Here is a 20,357-nt window from a genome sequence, read left to right as displayed (position 1 = left end):
CCAAAAGTATTATCATCAAGCACAAGCAGGGGAAGCAGCAGAGAGAGACGGAGAAGCAGGCTCCCCACTGAGCAGGAAGCCCAATGTGGGGCTCGATCCCAGGACCCTGGGATCATGACCTGAGCCAAAGACAGACACTTAACCCACTGAGCCACCCAGGTCTGCCATAAATAACACAAAATTCAGAATAGGGATTCTCTATGACAGGTGAGTGGTAGAGAAATATTCAAGAGAGGGGCTCCTGGGGACTTCAAAGTTAATAGTATGGTTCTGTTTATTAAACTAGGTGGTAGTGTACATGGGTTCACTGTATTTTTATTATTTCATACCTTACATATATTTTTTAAGTATTCCTTGGTATCTACCCAACATTTTAAAAAATATTTTTTAAATGCTAAAGCTCAGCTCTTTCCTGTTATCTCCTAATTTACAAATATAAAAGGACTGAATATGAATGACAGAAATTCCCGGATCAGATATAGTTTGATGTCAGCAGCTACACAAATGAAGAAGTGGACAGTGGCTTCCTGTATAAGCTTAAGGAGCACCTGGGTAATGAAGATGATGAACAGCCATTGAATGCAAAGAGCTCTGGGAGGTTCCCTGCAAGAAGAAGGCATCACTAGAGTTTCTCCTCCTAACTGCTGCTGGACAGGACCATAGGCTTGGCACAAGGACAGCTAACCTTGGGACACAGTGACAGGAGCAAGAAGCTAGAGCTGCCCTAGATAAATCCCAGTTCTCCTGGAATGGCCACCATCCTTACCTGAGCACTGTCCATGCAGGAATTGCCAGAGTCCAACGGTTCCCAGCTGTTGGAGGGTCAGTTCTTCTGCCTGCAGGGCTACAGTCAGATCCTCACCACGTACCTCAATCCCCAAAGACACTTCATTCACCTTCAGGACCAGAATGGAGACCTGTAGAAGGATACTCTTTTAGATGAGCCCCTTGGAAGCTTCTAGCTACAGCCTTCCCTCTGCAAAGAAGAGTAGAGCAGCTGACCGGGTGAGGGCTGAGGCCTTCTCCACTGGGTGAGACCAAACTGTTGGCCTCTGGTGACCCCTGGCCATAACTCTCCATAACAGGGCTCCCTTGAACTCCAGCATTGTCTAAGTCATTTGGAAGAGCTCCTGGTGGAAGAAATTCTGGACCAGACTCTGCATAAGAAAGACAACAAATGAGTTTGAAAGTCAAAAATTTCTGTTCAAATTCAATCTCTAAATACAATGACAACTGTGGAAAAAAAAAAAAAAACACTTATGACACTTATGATGCAATTGGGAATTTGAAAACTGGTAATTTGATAAATTTAAAGAATTGCTAATTTTTAAAAATGGGATAGTGATATTTGGGCACATTTTTAAAAACTCTATAAATGAGTCCACAGAGTCCACAGACAGAGTCCACAGACAGATGAATGGATTAACAAAATATGGTATAAACATATAATAGGGTACTAGCCTTAAAGGAAGAAAATTCTGACACATACTATGAAGTGAATGAACCCTGAGGCCATTATGTTAAGTGAAACAAGCCAGTTCCAAAAGGACAAATACTGTATGATTCCACTTCTATGAAGTACCCGGAATGGTCAAATTCTGAAATACGAAGTGGAATGGTGGTTGCCAGGGGCTGGAGGAGAAGGAAATGAGGAATTATTATTTAATGGGTACATATTTTCAATTTTACGAGATGAAAAAAGTTCTGGAGATGGATAGTGATGATGGTTGCACAGTGATATGTAATGCCACTGAATTATAGCTAAAAATGGTTAAAATTGTAAAGTTTAAATAATATATATTTACCACAATTTAAATTTTTTTCAAATATTTTAAAGTCTATTTTCTAGAGATACATAATAAAAATATTTATGGATAAAACTGTATGTTTGGAATTTGCTTCAAAATAACATGAGAAGAAGAGAAATGAACAGAAGTATATATGAAATAAGAATGGCCATGAGTTCTTAATATTTGAAGCTAGATAATGGGTACATGAGGGTTCATCATTATTTGATTCCATCTACTCTTTTGCATATTTGAAACTTCCCATATTATTCCATATTCCAGAATAAAACAAAACAGAGGTACACAACACCCATCTTAAGAAACAGTGTTTTCATTTTATTTTTATTTTATTTTCACTTAGACACTCTTAAGGGACCATTTAAAAAGTCTCCAGTTCAAAAAGATGAAAAAAACCAGTGTAACTTCCAGTAGTGAGTGATTCAATTCTCAGTAGTTACTCATTGTACCAGAGACAAAAGCTCCTATTTTCCAACAATAAAATACATAGTTAAGCAAAAAAACAAAGAAACACCAGACAACAAACACACACCACTGACACCAGCCACCAAACTAATCCTACTGCCATAGCTACATGACTATAAGACTAGCACTCTCTCTTTTGGTCTGAGTCTCATTCTGTGATAAAGGTCAAGTGTTAATCAATAACCTAGAAGATGTGTAGATAAAGCCAGAGCCACAAATCCACTAACATTTCTCTGGTTTTTGGTTTGGTTAAGAAAATGTCTATTTTATCAAATCTCAGCTCCTTTTGTATCCTGCCAGTATATAGGGAGCAGAAAGAACGCTTTCTGGACTTCAATGCCACATGGTTGCTTCCACCTACCAGACTCCAAGAGCATCACAAAGCTATCACTGCCATCACTGTCCACGGAAATCCGGTCTTCAGGACCACTGTTATCCAATGAAGCGCCATCAAATGACTGCTGAGATACTGTCCTCTTCATGGAGAAAAATCGGAGTCGGGCAGCTCCTCCACTCAATGGTGCTACTGCCCCCTCATCTATTTTGGCCATGGGCTCCCTGTTTAAAAAACAAAAACCACAAACGTGGTTTAGAAGATATGTTTTGTCCCTTGCAACGCCCAACACTTTCAGCCCAAATAGTTATTTATACATAAATTTTGGTATCAATTATTATCTGCTATAAGGAGGTCATATAATTTTTCAACGGCTGGCCTTTCTGAATCTGGCATTTCAAACTGCGTAAGTGCCTCTGCCATATCAACATTAAATGCCAAACTTTCAAGGTCATCCCATATACAGAGGAGACCAACTACTTACAGCCCCAGCACAAATGAATGACACCTGAAGCCACCCACACCCATTCCACAAGTATTTACTGAGATTCTTCTGCATATAAGGCACCATACTAGGCACAGGGTGGGGGTGGGAAGTGAATAAAATAATGAATAAGGTATCCCCTGTCCTCAATGAATGTATAGTCTATCAGGAGAGAGGAAATTTAAATACAACTATCACTGTATGGGAGTAAATCACACACACCAGAAGAGAGGGACAGCAGTACCAGCCAAAGGCTAGGCCATATCAAAGAGGGGAAAGGATGACAAGAAGGATATCAGTAATGGCTTTATGGAAGGAGATGGCATTTGAGCGGGCCCTTGAAGGACTGTGAAAGAGACAGGGAAGTGGCATTTTATTGGGAAGAAACAGCATGAGCAAGGACATGGAGCTAGACAACAAAAAGTACCTTTGGAGACAGCTAGAGCTTAGGTTTTGTTGGGGAGAGCAATGGAAGATAAAGTTAGAAAGGCACAACACACTGAAAAGAAATCTTTAAAGATCTTTTGTTCTTACCTTCCCATATTATAGATGAAGAAACTGACTCAAGGTCATAGTTAAAGACGAGAATTAAGAAAAATCCAAGTCTCCTAACTTCCTGCTAAGTGTTTTTTCCTGCCACTTTCACCACACGGATTGCAGCCAGATTACAGAAAAACGTGGATAAAAGGTTATATATGAAAGTGCTTTTAAAACTATAAAGTAGAGAGGGTATATGGGAAATCTCTGTACCTTCTGTTCAATATTGCTATGAACCTAAAACTATTCTAAAAAATAATCAATTAAAAAACCATAAAGTGGGGGCACCTAGGTGGCTCAGTCAGTTAAGCATCCAACTCTTGATCCAGTTTAGGTCTTGATCTCAGGATCATGAGTTCAAGCCCTAGCATGCAGCCTACTTTAAAAACAAAGCCAAAAAGTGGTATCTATATCTATATATAGAATTTTTGGCATAATTGTGTGGCATAATTGATTATGTCACAGAAGTAGGTTCAAACTAAAACTAGAGGGTGTAAGGAAAAAGCCTGAAAGTTTTAGAATGATGAAATAACAAATCAGACCTGTGTTTTAAGAAGGTTGACCTGGCTCTTTCACACAAGCTAATGAGGAAAAGAGCTCCAATGAGGAAATCAGTTAATAGTTTACTGAAATAGGGACGCCTGAGTGGCTCAGTGGTTGAGGGCCTGCCTTTGGCTCAGGATGTGATCCCGGATTCCTGGGTTTGAGTCCCACATCGGGCTCCTTGCATGGAGCCTGCTTCTCCCTCTGCCTGTGTCTCTGCCCCTCTCTCTCTCTCTCTCTCTCTCTCTGTGCCTCTCATGAATAAAGAAAATCTTTAAAAAAAAAATAGTTTACTGAAATAGTCCACATGTAGGAACAGACAGCAGAAATGGATACAAGACTCCATAAAGTAGTATTCTCAAAGTGTCACACAGGTAGGAGCATCAGCATCAACAGGGAGAAAAAAGGGGCTTAGAGAAATATATATTCTCAGGCCCCATCTCAGACCTACTAGATGAGGAACTCTGAGGTGGGGCTCAGCCGTCTGAACAAGCGCTCCAGGTGATTCTGCAACATGCTTCAGTTTGAGAACCCCTGTTCTAGAAATTACAGTCAGAGTCTGACAAATGACTGGAACAGGCAGGAGAATGATATTACTGAAAAAAGAAAGAACTGGTCTGGGAGGGATAGGGAATTTAGTTTTATGTATGTGAGGTTCGCCATATCCCTAGGAAATCCATGGGGAACCACATGCAGTAGATGGTTTTTAACGAAGAGCAGGAGAGGGGAGAAAAGTCAGAACCGAAAATACAGACTTTACAGTAGAGGAAGAGATGAATAAAATAACCTTGAGAGAAGGTATGGAAAAATGCACTGATATAAACCTTCCTGAAGTTTGGCAAATACATCAAGAACCTTAAAAATGTTTGCAGCGTTTGACCCAATAATAACCCACTTCTAGGTTTTTATTTTAAAGATTTAGATATGCATAAAGACTAATGTGCACATTGGGGCGCCTGGGTGGCTCAGTCAGTTAAGCATCTGCATTGGCACAGGTCATGATCCTGGAGTCCTAAGACTGAGCCCTGTGTCAGGCTCCTTGTTTGGCAGGGAGTCTGCTTCTCCCTCTCCCTCTGCTCCTAGCCCCTCTCGTGCTCTCTGTCTCAGTCTTACTTTCTCAAAGAAATAAATCTTTTAAAAAAGAGTTATGTTCACAAAAACAAGGGCATTTAATAGAGCTTTGGTTCTGAGAAAAACTGGAAACACACTAAAGCCCTCTCCCATAGTGAGATGAATGAATGAATTAGGATACATCCATTTGCCAGAATATAATAGAGCAATTAAAAATTATGTATTCAGATACCTAACGAATGGGAAATAATTCACAAACATTAAGTGAATAAAACTAGAAATTTTCTAGATGATAGAGAAATAATTGTATTATTGTAAAATAATATTCGTGTAAGTGTACGTGTATACACATAAAAGCATTCACAATGGGTATCCAAATATAGGTATGAAAATTGGAAGAAAACAGATCCAGATGTGAATAGTGGCTATCTCTGCATTGTCACGAATGACTTTCTTTTCTTCTTTATTCTTTTCCTACATTGTCAACAAAACGAACAAAACTAGTTTTTATAATTTAAAACATAAAGATTGTAATAAAAGTGATGAGAATACGGACAGCCTGGTGCAATGGAGCAGTTAGGTTTATAGAACTCAAGGCAGAAGAGAGCAGCCAAGGAAGAAGGAAAGACTCCTCCTGCCCAGAAGCATGAGCGGCCACACAGGTTGAGACCTGTAAGCGTTCAGAGCAACTGCAAGTACAAACACCACAGAGAAGCCGAGGACAGGGAGGACTGCGAAGAGACCGTGGGCTGGGCAGTCAGCATGTCAAGGTTGTGAGTGAAAAAAAGGGCTTGCGTCACACACCTTTCTCTTCCCTTTATCACCTCTCTCTCCTCTTTTCCCACCTCCCTTATGCTTCTCCATTTGGAAAAAGTAGCACATTTGGTGTCTGGGACTCAAGGCTTTCAATCCTTGCCCCGCCACTCAAGAGTTATGTGACCCTAAGCAAGTTTCTTACCTCTTTGAGCTCAATTTCTTCGTCCGTAAAATGAGGACTGATATTAGTACCTGCCCTACAGGGTTGTTACAAGAATTCAATGGATTAACATTGTAAGCACTCAGGACTGTGCTTACACACACTGTAACACTCTGTAAGTGTTGCCTCATATTACTATATCATTTATCCCTGAAAGTTTTCCCTTCTCCTTCCTTCTAGGCTTTCTGCACCTAGCAAGTACTAGCACTGACATTGCTCAGACACCCACTTAGACCCACAATTCACTTAGACAAAGCTCCAAAGCCACTGTTCTTCAAACCATGGTCCCCAAAGCACAAAGAGTCCCAACAAAGATTTCCCATAATCTTCATTATCATTCCTAAAACCACAAGGCACCAATGGAAAAATCCATACCTTTTCCACTCTTCTAACTATGCATTTCTGTATTTTTCTGCTTACTCCCTACTGTTTCTTCAGTGTCTGACACAGAGCTGGGCACAAAGTAGGGGCTCCAAAATTTTTTGTTGAATGAACAGATGAAATTCTTCCTTCTCTATTACTCTGGCAGACATTGATAAGGTGTACCAGAAAGAGCAAATCCAAAGCCCCAGCTTCTCTATTTATAAGATACAACATCCATGGGCTCATCCTTTTTGAAACTTCAGTTCCCTCAGTTATAAACTGAGGATACGAATTTTTATCACTATCTCATAGGGCTGCTGTGATGATCAAACAAAATGTTATGTGAAAGGCCACTAAAAAGAATAAAATATCATGCAGATGCCAGGTATTATTATTATTATTATTCTCACAGAGCATAGCTGTATCTATAAGAGCGAATCAGTGAAAGAGAAGGGAAGATCCTATGAAGCAATAAATGTTGACTTGAAAACTGCCCAAGAATAGGCTAAGCTAAAAAAAAAAAAAAAAAAAAGAATCGGCTAAGCTACATGGAGGCATGTGCAAATCCAATTTCTGGTTCTTCACCTATCACAGAATTAGATGTAGTCCTGAAAATAAGTCTCTCCAGTTGGTATACCTATATCTTCTAAGTAGCCTGAAAATTCTTCCACTGCCCTGCAGGCAGCACTGAAAACTAAAGGCTTCGCACATTAAAGAGGCCATTCTATGCATTCTCCTGGACTACATGGCACTTCCCAATCTAACAGCACACGCAGCAGAAGGCCTTAAGCCCAAAGACCAGAGCTAGGAGGAAGAGACAGGATGAATGAAGGAGGCAGAGAGCCACTCACTTGGCTGGGGGCAGTGACAGCATCTTGTGCATGGTGGAGGTCATTCGGTCTCTGCCCAGACTGAAGGCATCCTTAGTCATGGATACAGCTTCCTTGGTAAGGTCCATAGTGGCATGTATGGCCTCCTTTGTGGCATCCTTGGTCATGTGAATAGCACTTGACAATTCTCCCTCAATGTTCTTCAAGGGCTTGAGCTCTGCCTGTCCATTCACAGCGGTATCCCTACCACATGGAGGCTTCACCACAGCTGGTGAGGTGGATGTCTGGGTTCTGCTCAGTCTCTTCGCCTGTAAGGAATCGACTGCTTCATGGCCCTTCCCTGCCTCCTGCTGTGCAAGAGAATCTGAATCCTGTAGTATTTCATTGCTATGAAGAGGCACTGACCTGTCATGGGATGCATCTAAATTTTCAATGCCACTATCCTCCAGAACCTTCTCAGGGCTTGCTAGGCCCTGGTCTGAGGAGGCATCAGATTTCAGCTCCCTATCCTCTGAAGGAGACAGCTCTGAATCAATGAGGCTGGTGGTATCTGAACCTGCAGAGTCAGCTTCAACAGCCCCAGGGGCAGGATGCATGAGCAGAGCCACCTCAGCACTGGGGAAGAGGACCCCAATGCAAGCTGTCTGGTCCTGCAGTGGGGAGCCAGTCATAGCCTCTGTATCCTTAGTCAGCTGTTCTTGAAGACCTTGTAGCACCTCCTTCAGGCGGAGTAGAGCCAAGTACTGGTAATGGTCAAGCCTCACACGAACATGTGCAGGGGAGTGTACAAGCATGTGGACATCTGCTGCATCCTCAAGTTCAGTCAGAGGCCCTTTGTTGTCCACACCACGGCTGTCTTCTTTCAAAACATCCATGACTTCTGTGAGGCCTGATAGGCTTTTCAAATCATGCTCAGTCTTTGACCGCTGATGGGGCACGGCATCAGAGGCAAGGGCCTCAGAATGGACAGGACTGCCAAAGCTAGCTGATGGTTTCAACCTCCCTTCTGTGGCCAAAAGGAGCTTCCGTGCCTGAGCTTGCTGCCAGCGGAGGGGTAGGCAGGCCCAAATGGACAAGGGGAAGGGGGCCACGAAATTCAAAGTATGACCTTTGAAGTTCTCTGTTCCCTCAAAGTCCAATGAGATCTGGGTGAAGTGGATGGACCACAGATCCTGGGAAGCCTTAAGCCTCTGGGGAGGGAGGGTACTGGGTTGAGGGAGTCGGGAATCCATCTGGAAAGCATGATGTAAAAAAAGCATGTGCAGAAGGCTAAAGCCACCTGGAACCTTGGGAAAGTGAACATAATTGGAATGAAAGAACTCAGCAGCCGCAAAACCTCGGAAGAGACTTTGGAGGTCTGGACAACTACAATGTGGGGCATGACGTGTATTGGTGGCAGTCATGCCCGACGCAGAAAAGACGAGGGCCTGAGGACGATGCAACCCAGCCTGCTCTCTCTTCTCCAGCGGGAAGCTAACCTTCAGAAAGAAAATGAAACCCAATTCAGAATGGATATCTGAGTAGCTCCACAACCTGTTTTTAATACACATGTAAAAGACCAACCATTTGAGCTGTTATAGTTTTTCTTATTTCTATCAAAGGGGTGAGTAGAACCCAGGATTATAGCCATGGAAGAAATGCAGCTAGGGCTGCCAACAAGGAACAAAAATCCCACTCTCCCCTACCTTCAACCAGAAGGCATCCAGTCGGATATCCAAGTGTTCATCTTTCTGGCTTGAATCTTCCAGCTTGTAGATAGCTTTGAACTGCTCTAAACTGCGATATAAATCCAGGCAGAAGAGGTTTCCCCAGAGCAAGCTGACAGGATCCATAGTAAATGTCAGACCATTTAACTGAATGTAGAGATTGGGACAGGGAACTAGAAAGCAGGAAAAAAAAAAAAAAGAATCATCATATATAGAGTAGCAAGTCAATTCCTACTTACCAGCTGATATTCATCTTATTATGAAGAAAGCAAAGATACATGTTTATAAAGGGAGAATTTTTAACAAAAGTGTGCTAAACTAACTCAAACACCTAAAATTCCTAGCAACAAATGAGAATACAAGCCATGGCCCCAAGGCTGGCTGCAAAGTAAGAAGTGACCAGATGAGATGCTTTACCTGGAAGCTCCTGATTATCGGGGAAGTAATACTCTGTGAATTCAATATGAATGGCAGAGACCTTAGTGGGTAGGTTGTGAAGCTTCCGACTGCAGGAGAGGAGTGTAGATGGCTTCTTACTTGGCTGTCCAGCTGAAGAAACCTACACAACCACACACAAGTTGCTGTTAGTACCCGTACAGCATCTATAATAGAATTTCCTCAATTTCCTCTGAGGTCATATAAAAGCCACTACAATCCTTGCAAAGTCTCTCACAGGAAACAGAGTGCTTTGCACACTTACTGCAGGCATTCTCACACCTGCCTCACATCTTCTGCAAGTTTATTTTCTCAGGGATCCCTGGGTGGCTCAACGGTTCAGCGCCTGCGTTCAGATAAGGGCGTGATCCTGGAGTTCCAGGATCAAGTCCCACATCGGGCTCCCTGCATGGAGCCTGCTTCTCCCTCTGACTGTGTCTCTGCCTCTCTCTCTCTCTTTCTCTCTTATCTATCTCATGAATAAATAAAATCTTTTTTTTTTTTTAAGATTGCATTTATTTATTCACAGAGACACAGAGAGAGAGAGGCAAAGACACAGGCAGAGGGAGAAGCAGGCTCCATGCAGGGAGCCCGATGCAGACTCCATCCAGGGTCTCCAGGATCACGCCCTGGGCTGCAGGCGGCACTAAACCACTGAGCCACCAGGGTTGCCCGAATAAAGAAAATCTTAAAAAAAAAAGTGCATTTTTCTCAGGGGAACGGTTATAGTAGGGTATCAGAGGAAACTAGGGGAATTGCAGGTCCTGATCTCAGCAGCCATGCTCAGAAAGAAACAGACCAGTGTTATCAACCCATTCAGAAGTCAAGTAAGCAGTCCTCAAATTCCACAATCTTGTTCACACCTGTTGCCTTCCAAGTGAACTGCTCCACCCCTTTCCAACCATGTCTCCCTGCATTGGGCTTCTCACCTGGTGGATGTCCAAGTCATCCACTCGTATTACCATGCAACTAGAGCGTAAACGATTCCAGGCTGGAGGCCAAAAGGGAGCCTGTCGGCCCTGAGAGGGGCTTCTCTCAAGGGGGTTCTTTCGAGGACTGGAGAGAGAATCTAAATAAAAATAAGAAGGTAGGAAAGAGAATCAGATACATTCAACTCTCATTATTAATAGAATAAGGAAAGTAAAAATCCTAAGATCATCAAGGCTATAATTAGGAAAGACTGATTAATACCATCTAATTTTTGGAAGAAACTAAAAAACTGTATTCTCCTTAAGACCAAGGCCACAGCCTATGGAATAAAGGGGACGACAACCTCTCCTCAACATTGCGGCTAGTTCTAAAGACAGCTAGGACTCTGTAAAGAAAAAAAGTCACTGGGACACCTAGGTGGCTCAATGGTTGAGTGCCTGCTTTCAGCTCAGGTTGTGATGTCAACCAGCAGTTAAGTGTCTGCCTTAGGCTCAGGGCGTGATCCTGGAGAACCAGGATTGAGTCCCTCATCAGGCTCCCTGCAGGGAGCCTGCTTCTCCCTCTGGCTATGTCTCTGCCTCTCTCTGTATCTCTCATGAATAAATAAATAAAATCTTTTTAAAAAAAATAAAAGAAAAAGAAAAGAAGTCACTGACAACTCTCCATGGGATGAGGTTGGGATAATTAGTTAGTCCAGGGCTTTATCTTCACTGGAGAGTCAAAAGTAAATAGCAAAAGGCTAAGCTATGGGAGTCTTCCAGTTCCTTATAACCTACCTGCTTTCTTCTGGAAGGGAGACTCTACTCCCAGATGCCAAGGTGGTTTGAAACCCATCTCCTCATGCCACTTCTCCATTTTACTCTGAAACTCCATCACCAGCTTCTGGGCCCACTGGCCTCGGGTCTCCATGGCCTCACAGTGCCGTACCCAATGTTTGCAGCTGTCACCTATACAACAATAAAGCAATAAGATTTTAGTTCAAGATCATAATCCAACATTCTGATTTTTATCTTCCATTGGTATAGTCCTACTTCAGAATCTGATCCCTCACTCCAATCCAGAGTTCTCTGAGAAAAGTAAAAATCTAGTGAGAACATTCAAGTTCTTCTGGATTCCATATGTGATTTTTCCCTAAGGTTCCGAAAAAGGCCAGCAAACATGCTGTCACCATCTTTGACCATGGACTACTAGAGAGATCTAAAAATAGTGGAAGTAAGGGGCAGAACACGGAATCAAAAGCAACATCTCAAGCACTGCCTCTCCTCCTACTTCTTTCCATCACTGATAAAGAATCATCGATAGCAGACCTACAAGTTTCTTGAAGAGGGCTATTCCCAATACCTCTCTGAGCTGCAATTCCTGGTACCCTCCTGCTGGGCAGACAGGAATGAACCCATGGAATATGTCCTCAATACATAGGTACAAGGGACACACTAGAACTGCTGCCATTCAGGGCTGTCCTACCTGCCCAGTGGAAGGGGTAATAGTCAAATGCCATCTTGCGGAAAGTAAGCTGCATTGCACCACCCGTCAGTCTGTTTGCAGAGACACCTATAAAAGAAAAATAAAGGTGAACAGCAGCAGAAGAAACAAAGAAGCCTAAACACCACTTAAAGTACTTAGGTCCTCTTGAGGATCAGTTCCAAAGCCTGGGGGCGCCTGTCAGTTTAGTGACCAACTCTTGATTTTGGCTCAGGTCATGATCTCAGAGTTGTGAGATAGACCTGCATCTAGCCCTGTGCTGAGCTTGGACCTGCTTAAGATTCTCTCTCAATCCCTCTCCCTCTGCCCTTCCCCACCCCCTCCTCGCTCTCTAAAAAAAAAAAAGCCTAGTTGATACACAAGTGCAACTGCAACTGAAAGGCCATGATGTCAAGGATTTGCAAGGTTGAGGCCCTCCTCTCTTCATCTCTAACAGTCAATGGATAAGACCCAAAAAAAGTATATTCCATTATCTCTGTAAATGGCTGCCAGATTTCCAGAAAGGCAAAAGAAACTGCAAAACTCAGGATTCAGGAATTAGAATCCTAGGTATCCTACCAATACATTCTAAAACCCTAATTGATTGGTTCCCCCCAAAACTAAAAATGCTAGGAATGCTATTCCTTGGCCCAACACTTGGAGAAGCATAAGCCAAATTCCCCCAAAACAGAACCCATATTATTTACTTTCATATTCTAGCCTCAGAGCTAATTAGATAATCATTCCATACTGTACATACACAGTACCATGAACACTAAAACACTGCACTAACAAGGACACTGTAAATGACACATACAGGATATTGTAGGTAAACTGGAATTTTTAGTGTTAAGTCAAACAAAGTATTATGTTTATCTTGAATTTACATTTAATGCTTACTAAATGAATGAACTTTCCCTATTTCTACCTATCTCTCCAACTACACTCTAAGAACTGTTAGTAGTAGTTAGAGTAGAAACTTTCTCCTACATATGCATGAACTATATGTCTGAACTATACTGTTCTATACTTCTCTTATTAGGGTGAAGGGAAATACCATGGGATCCTCAAGGGGTAAGCTAATACATTTCTGTCTAATCTAGATTTTACCACCCCAAATTCTGGACTAATCACCATCCTACATTCACATTCCTATTTCTCAATCTTTGTATTTATTATCACTACCTCTAAGCTTGTTTAGACATTTTTTCCCCAACTGCCCCCTCTTCATGAAATTTTCATACCACAGATACACTATGTATCTGCTTATGTACTATATGCTACCTGTGCTTTATACATAAAAAGAATAAGTATGAAGTTTACTCCTTTTATTCAATGCATGGTTATGAAAGATTAAATAATTGTTTTAAATCAAAAGTTAAATTTAAGACTTAAAGCTATTGGGAAGCCTGGGTGGCTCAGCAGTTGAGTGTCTGCCTTCAGCTCAGGGCATGATCCCAGAGTCCCAGTCCTGAGATCGAGTCCCACATCAGGCTCTTTGCATAGAGCCTGCTTCTCCCTCCGCCTGTGTCTCTGCCTCTGTCATGAATAAAAAAATAAAATCTTTAAAAAATATAAATAAATAAATAAATAAAAGTTAAAGCTATTAATATTTAACAACTTTATATGTATATTTGCTGAATAACCTTTAATGAAATTTATTTTATATAAATCATAATGTATCAAATTACATATGCAAATCAGAAATACACAACAGCAATATAATCAAATTTTTAATTATTCAAAAGTATTTTTCAGCAAAAAAATGGAAAATTTAAATAAATTTCTTAAAATGAATTTTAATGAACTTTTTAAAGTAAGCTCTATGCCCAATGTGGGGCTTATTCACTACCCCGAGATCAAGGGTTCATGCTCTACCAACTGAGCCAGCCAGGTGCACCTCAGTAAACATAACTTTTAACTTTCACTTATTATGAGAAAAAATCTTTTAGCCTATCTAGCTTCTAGGTATTCATTAAGACTAGGTCATATTTTTTCTTTTCACACTTAATGATTTGCTGAATAACTTGTAGAAATAAATAATAAAATAAAAACTATTTTTATTTCTTTAAGTTCAAATCACAAAAGCACTGAGGCTCAAATATAACACCACCAACAAGGCAGTCAATGGCAACCAACAGGCATTTATGTGCAAGGCCACTCCCACTGCATGATTTTCAAATTAAGCAATCAATAGGGAAAAGTACTCTATTCACAGCCATCTATTCACCATATCTTGTGCTTCTTCCATGAATTCAATGTCAATGCTCCTCATGTGATAACCAAGAAAACCCAATGAAAGAAATTAAATATAAGGAATAAAATTTTTTCATGCAGGGTTAAGCTTTGGAAGGGCAGAAACCATGTTATAGCTAAGACTATTTTTTGCCCCCACATCTCACCAAAGAACTCATTTTTTAATGTCCAGAATAGGCAAAATTCAAAACAGAAGGGAGATCAGTGGTTGCTTAGAGCTACAAAATGGAAAGTGACAGCTAATGGGTACATGATTTCTTTTAGGAAGGACAAAAATGTTTTGTTTTTTTTTTTTTTTTTACAGATTTTATTTATTTATAGAGACACAGAGAGAGAATGAGAGGCAGAGACACAGGTAGAGGGAGAAGCAGGCTCCATGCAGAGAGCCTGACGCAGGACTCGATCCAGGGTCTCCAGGATCACGCCCCAGGCTGCAGGCGGCGCCAAACCGCTGCGCCACCGGGGCTGCCGGGACAAAAATGTTCTAAAATTAGATTGTAGTGATGATTGCACAACCCCATGAATGTACTAAAAAATGCTTAGTTGTATATTCTAAATGGGTGAATTGTATGCTATGTGAATTCAATCTCAATAAAGATGTTTAAAAGAGCCAATTTTTCTCTGCCGTTGGGTGATAGCATCCTAGTTAAAAATGCATGACTGGGCAGCCCGGGTGGCTCAATGGTTTAGCGCCATCGGCCCAGGGCGTGATCCTGGAGACCCAGGATAGAGTCCCACATCGGTCTCCCTACATGGAGCCTGCTTCTCCTTCTGCCTGTCTCTGCCTCTCTCTCTCTCTCTCTCATTCTCTCTCTGTGTCTCTCATAAATAAATTTTTAAAAAAAATCTTTAAAAAAAAATGCATGAGTGAGACTACTGGAAGGAGAGGGTTTCACAGCAATGCTCCCCTCATTGGAGTTAGTTAGACCTAAAAGAAGAATAAACTACACAGACTGTGCATATTAAAGTAGGGTGTAGAATTAAAATCAAAATCTAATTATATTTAATTATCAATTACCAACATGGTTAATTATATGCACATAATGATATATGGGACATAAATAATAAGTAGTATCCATAAAAGACTAATTAAAATTCTCCAACGAACTGGTGGGATGAGGACCGTGTGGCCTTAAGAGGGAAAGAAAGTTTTTGGCTCACAGGCCTCATCCTAAGGAAAAAAGATTAAAGAGGCAGATGACACTCTTCCTCATCAACTGAAGGCTGGAGTATACACTGCTCCGTTTTATTTTTAGAGATAATGCTGCCCCACCTCACACTAAGCTGTCCCCGAGGACCCACCCATTTTCTAATAATTTCACTTCCAATACCAAGGGAGAGAGGTAAGAGAGAGGTAGGTTGCTCAAGGACCCAACATCCCAGCCTATGGTGTCCCTTGATGAAAAAGCAGATAGATCTAGCCTTTAACAAGCCTCTAGAGCAGCACTAGAATGTTCTGTGATGATGAAAATCTTATATGGTCTATAGATTGTACTGAACACTTGAAATGTGGCCATTGCAAGTGAGGAACTGAATTTCTTTTTTAAAGATTTTATTTATTTATTCATGAGAGACACACAGAGAGAGAGAGGCAGATACATAGGCAGAGGGAAAAGCAGGTTCCATGCAGGAAGCCCAATGTGGGACTTGATTCTGGGACTCCAGATCACGCCCCAAGACAAGGCAGACACTCAACCGCTGAGCCACTCAGGCGTCCCAGAACTGAATTTTTTAGTTTATTTAATTCTAATCTTAACAGCCACATGTGGCTATTGGCTACCATACTAGACAGACAGTTCTAGAGCAATGCTATCCAGTAGAAATAGAATGTAAGCCACATAAGTAATTTTAAATTATCTAGTAGCCATACAAAAAAAAGTTTTTTAAAAAAGTGAAATTAACTTTAATAATACATACTACTACTTAAATGAATATAATCAATATTTTATCATTTCAAGATATAATATGATAATAATTATCTATTATATCTTCAAAATCTCATGCATATATTAATTTGCAGCCCATCTCAATTTGGATCAGCCAACAATAATCACATGTGGCTCCATGTTAGATAGAACAATTCCAGAGAATTATAGAGCTCTTGCTGTGCCAGCTAGTTCTCCTTTCCCCTTTTCCCCAAATCCCAGAAGAGTCAAGTTCACAAAAACTTGTTCTGTTTCTTGCTCCTTTAAGAGTCATACACCAAAAAAAAAAAAAAAAAAGAGAGAGAGTCATATACCATACTTTGGTAAGGTAGGTTGGGAGTTATCCCCATACCTAAAAATATCTCATTCAAAAATTCCCTAAATTCCACCAAGTAGAGAAATTTAGTTTAATAAATAAATATATGAGGGCTGCAGGAGAGGCTAATCATTCATATCTTCCTTTGGATTATGGGTCCTGGCCATATGAAGAGGACAGTGCTCAATACCTCTCCATCAAGAAAGAGTATAAAACTTTTTTTTAAGATTTTATTTATTTATTCTAAGAGACACAGAGAGAGCGCCAAATACATAGGCAGAGACAGAAACAGGCTCTCTCCCGGGAGCCCAGTGTGGGACTTGATCCCAGGACTTGGGGATCACACCCTGAGCCAAAAGCAGATGCTCAACCATTGAGCCACCTATGCATCCCAAAAGGATAAAACTCTTAACAATATACTCTTAATAAAGACCTCTGAAAGGATTCAAGATAAAACAAGAGAAAAAACCCAAAGCCTTTGGAGTTACACTTGGAAAAAACAACCAAACAAAATAATAATCGTTTTAGGAAAGAACTTCCAAAATAACTGGTGGCAAACCAGTGAGCAATTTATTTCTTGTAGTCACAAAAGCAATCTATGTTGTCACTGCTTCTTTTAGCTCTCTCAGAGTGGGAGTAGATTGGGACTGAAGTCACTTCAACACCAAGGAATAGCTAAGCAAGAGAGACAATGCTGCCTGAAGCCCCAGAAAGGAAAGGTAAGATCCCCCAAGAAAATAGTATAGGTGTCATTAAGAGGCAGACATAACCTTCAGAAAGGATAAGGTAGCACAAGAAAAAAAATCTACCATATGAGAGCATCTCAAGCCAAAAGGTGGTGCAAAGGGGAGTATAAAGGGACTATAACTTGATGGGATGAGCACCGGGTATTATACTATATGTTGGCAAATTGAATTTAAATAAATAAATAAATAAATAAATAAATAAATAAATAAATAAATAAATAAATAAATAAATACAGAGTATTAAAGGAACAGGCAGCAAAGGAATAATAATACCGAGTATGTGACTATAATTAGGGTCCCCCAAATTCAGTATATTATTTCAGTTGAGACCGACAACCAATGCAGTAAAGGAGTCAGATATGATTTAACTCAAGTTCACAAATGAAGAAACTCAGAGGTTAAGCAGGAGGTTAGGTGATTTTCCCAAGGTTCGTGAAAGAAAAAAATTAGTCAATTCCTTTCTCACTTTGAATAAACATATATGTGTATGTAATACTAACTGCCCTAATGAATGTAAAAGCATGAAGAGAATGCAACATAACCTCTCTGCTTGGGAAGAGGGCATTTACACATAAAAAATATTTAAATTGGGGTCACCTGGGTGGCTCAGTCGGTTGAGCCTCTGCCCTCAGCTCAGGTCATGGTACTGGAGTCCTGGGGTCCTGGGATTGAGCCCTGTGTCAGGCTCCCTGCTCAACAGGGAATTACTTCTCCCTCTCCCTGTCCCTTCCTCCTCCCTGTTCATTCTCTCTCTTTCTCTCTCTCTCTGTCTCTCAAATTAATAAATAAAATATTTTTAAAAAATACTTAAATTGGGGCAGTCCCAGTGGCTTAGCGGTTTGGTGCCACCTTCAGCCCAGGGCGTGATCTTGGAGACCCAGGATCGAGTCCCATGTCAGGCTCCCTGCATGGAGCCTGCTTCTCCCTCTGCCTGTGTCTCTGCCTCTCTCTCTGTGTCTCTCACAAATAAATAAATAAAATCTTTAAACAACAACAACAAAAAAGTAAAAATAAATAAAAAATACTTAAATTGACTCAAAAACCTGAAAATCCTGGTGTTTCCTATACTTGAATTTACTTTCCTACAAGGTTAAACCAGTGTTCAGCATTGCCCAAGACACACTGGGGAGAAAAAAATGTATACACTGCTTGAGGTCTGCCCCTAAAGATTCTAACTTAGTGAAGCCTGGGAGAGTGCTGGCCTCTGTATCTCATTAAGTATTACCAGTGGTCCCACTACACCCTAATGGCTGTAAGCACTACCTCACACCAACAGACAGAGGTGCCACAAAGACTGAGGCCCAAGGAATGCCTGGAATTAAGGGAAGCCAACTAAATTACTCCACAGCATCTTGCAAAGAGCCTTCCATCCCAAAGCTTTGTCTGGAGCTGAAGGAGCTAACAGACCAGGCAGCCCAGGCTCAGAACCGACAGGGTACCTGGCTCTCGGGACTGGCTATCATCGCAAATGTGCAGATCCAGGCGGGAGATGAGCAGATGGTAGGAAGACTCTTTCACATCAAATTTCTCAAAATACTGGCTGAGGCGACTGCTGCTGCTGTTGCTGCTGCCCTGGCCACCACTGAATGCCTGGGCCCAGGACTGCTGGGCACTGGGAGCAGGTGAGGTGATCTACATGTGACAGAGAAAAACAAGAAGTCCAAACCCAGAGAGGCTCCGCACAGGCTTTCTTAAGCTTTAGCTCAGGCTAAAGAAAGCCACAATTTAGCAATATGCCCCCTCCTTTTCTTAACTATTCACCTGATAGCTCACTTAGGTCTGTCCCACCTAAATAACCCAAACTCCAAAAAGCCTAATTATAATTAGTCTAGTAACTCAAGTCAGAGTACTGTTCTGAGGTTTGAACTGCCCCCAAGCTCTCATCCCCCAGGACTTAGCTGACTGATGCTAAGCCTGTGTAGTGAGGTCCCTCTTTTTTGTGCTCTCATGGCATAGTGTCTACCTATAACACAGCACTTACTACCTCCTATTGTAATAATTTGTGTACAGTCCATATTTTAAGACAGTGAGAGCTCCAAGGACAGGAATAAGAGGCTTATTCTACTTTTCCTTCCCAGTGGCTAGTACTATATAGTTAATACACTGGAGGTACCCAATGAACAGAATAAATGAATAAATTAGAAGCATAACAAAGCCTATCCAAATGACAAATGCCCCAAATAAAGTATCAACTCCATCTATGTTGGTATGAACATGAATTAGGTCTGGCCTACCATCTCCCTAGCCCCACCAAGGGTATCTATTTTGCCTCTAACCTGTACAGGTTCAGGGGCCAGGCTCTTTCTCTGCTGGGCTGACTTCTCCATGGCCTCACTCAGCGACTCTGCATACTTCATCATAGCTTTGAGCTGTGAGTCAGTTAGCACCCACAGCAGGTCATCCAACAGGAACATCAGCTTGGAGGCTACCACATTGCAATCTTTGGTCTGAAGGAGCCACATAAAACATGGGGTTCAACATCTGGTCTCATTCCAACTCCTCCATGTGATGATTGCCCAGTTAATTCCAGAAATGGCTTTTCAATCCCCAGAACATGAAAGGAAAGCAGCAAACACTATGGAGAGTCAATTTCTTACAAAACTACTAATGTTTTCTGGATTAACAAGAAACAACAGTAGTCAACTGCTAGGTACCTATGTCACAGTCCCTATATATGGGTAAAATTTGTGGTTTCCAAAATTCAGGTGACAAGGAGGTGCAAATGTTCACAGAAACGTTCTGTACAACACTGAATTACAGGTCTGCCCCTTTCGATGGTTATTCCTGGAGCCAATATATTCAAAAAGGAAAGAACACCAACTCCCAGGCTATCTAGGAGAATAAAAGATGGAAGTTTTCATGGAGTCAGAAAACATACTCACTCTTCTCTTGAGGGCTATTTGGATCCTGCCTTGGTTGGTAATAAGCCTTAGTGGAGTGGTAACTGGATCCTGATCACCATTGTCTGTAGCATCTGCCTCAATGCGAAGTGTTTGCCAAGTTATTTCCTTAAATGTTAAAACCTAGAAGGAAAAAAGGTAAAATCCCTTAATTCTATGGAAATTAACCAAGAAGCAGGAAGTCCAAGGGGAAAAGATGAGCAAAGCAGGAACTCCCACCATTCTCAGTTGGGATCCTACCAATAGAATAGAATGGATCAGAGATCCCTGAGAG

General features: G+C 41.3%; 1 protein-coding gene across 5 annotated transcripts in view; it reads right to left on the bottom strand.

Annotated features, from left to right (window-relative positions):
- The window catches only part of BLTP3A (bridge-like lipid transfer protein family member 3A), a 64,280-nt gene that overhangs the window by 8,345 nt on the left and 35,578 nt on the right, over positions 1–20,357 (bottom strand). For 4 of the 5 annotated variants that reach the window (XM_025418496.3, XM_049092044.1, XM_035697619.2 and 1 more), the window contains 12 exons: positions 20,066–20,206; positions 19,460–19,630; positions 18,623–18,815; positions 11,944–12,030; positions 11,256–11,426; positions 10,479–10,618; positions 9,532–9,673; positions 9,094–9,287; positions 7,430–8,886; positions 2,632–2,828; positions 1,003–1,157; positions 767–917 (listed from right to left, as the gene is read on the bottom strand). In XM_025418496.3, coding sequence (XP_025274281.1) covers positions 767–917; positions 1,003–1,157; positions 2,632–2,828; positions 7,430–8,886; positions 9,094–9,287; positions 9,532–9,673; positions 10,479–10,618; positions 11,256–11,426; positions 11,944–12,030; positions 18,623–18,815; positions 19,460–19,630; positions 20,066–20,206 — 3,199 coding nt within the window. The remainder of the gene's footprint in view (positions 1–766; positions 918–1,002; positions 1,158–2,631; positions 2,829–7,429; positions 8,887–9,093; positions 9,288–9,531; positions 9,674–10,478; positions 10,619–11,255; positions 11,427–11,943; positions 12,031–18,622; positions 18,816–19,459; positions 19,631–20,065; positions 20,207–20,357) is intronic. The other variant, XM_035697618.2, reaches the window with a different exon arrangement.

Source organism: Canis lupus, chromosome 12, assembly GCF_003254725.2.
Source record: "Canis lupus dingo isolate Sandy chromosome 12, ASM325472v2, whole genome shotgun sequence".
Taxonomy (NCBI): Eukaryota; Metazoa; Chordata; class Mammalia; order Carnivora; family Canidae; genus Canis; species Canis lupus.
This window is presented reverse-complemented; position numbering and strand designations above follow the sequence as displayed.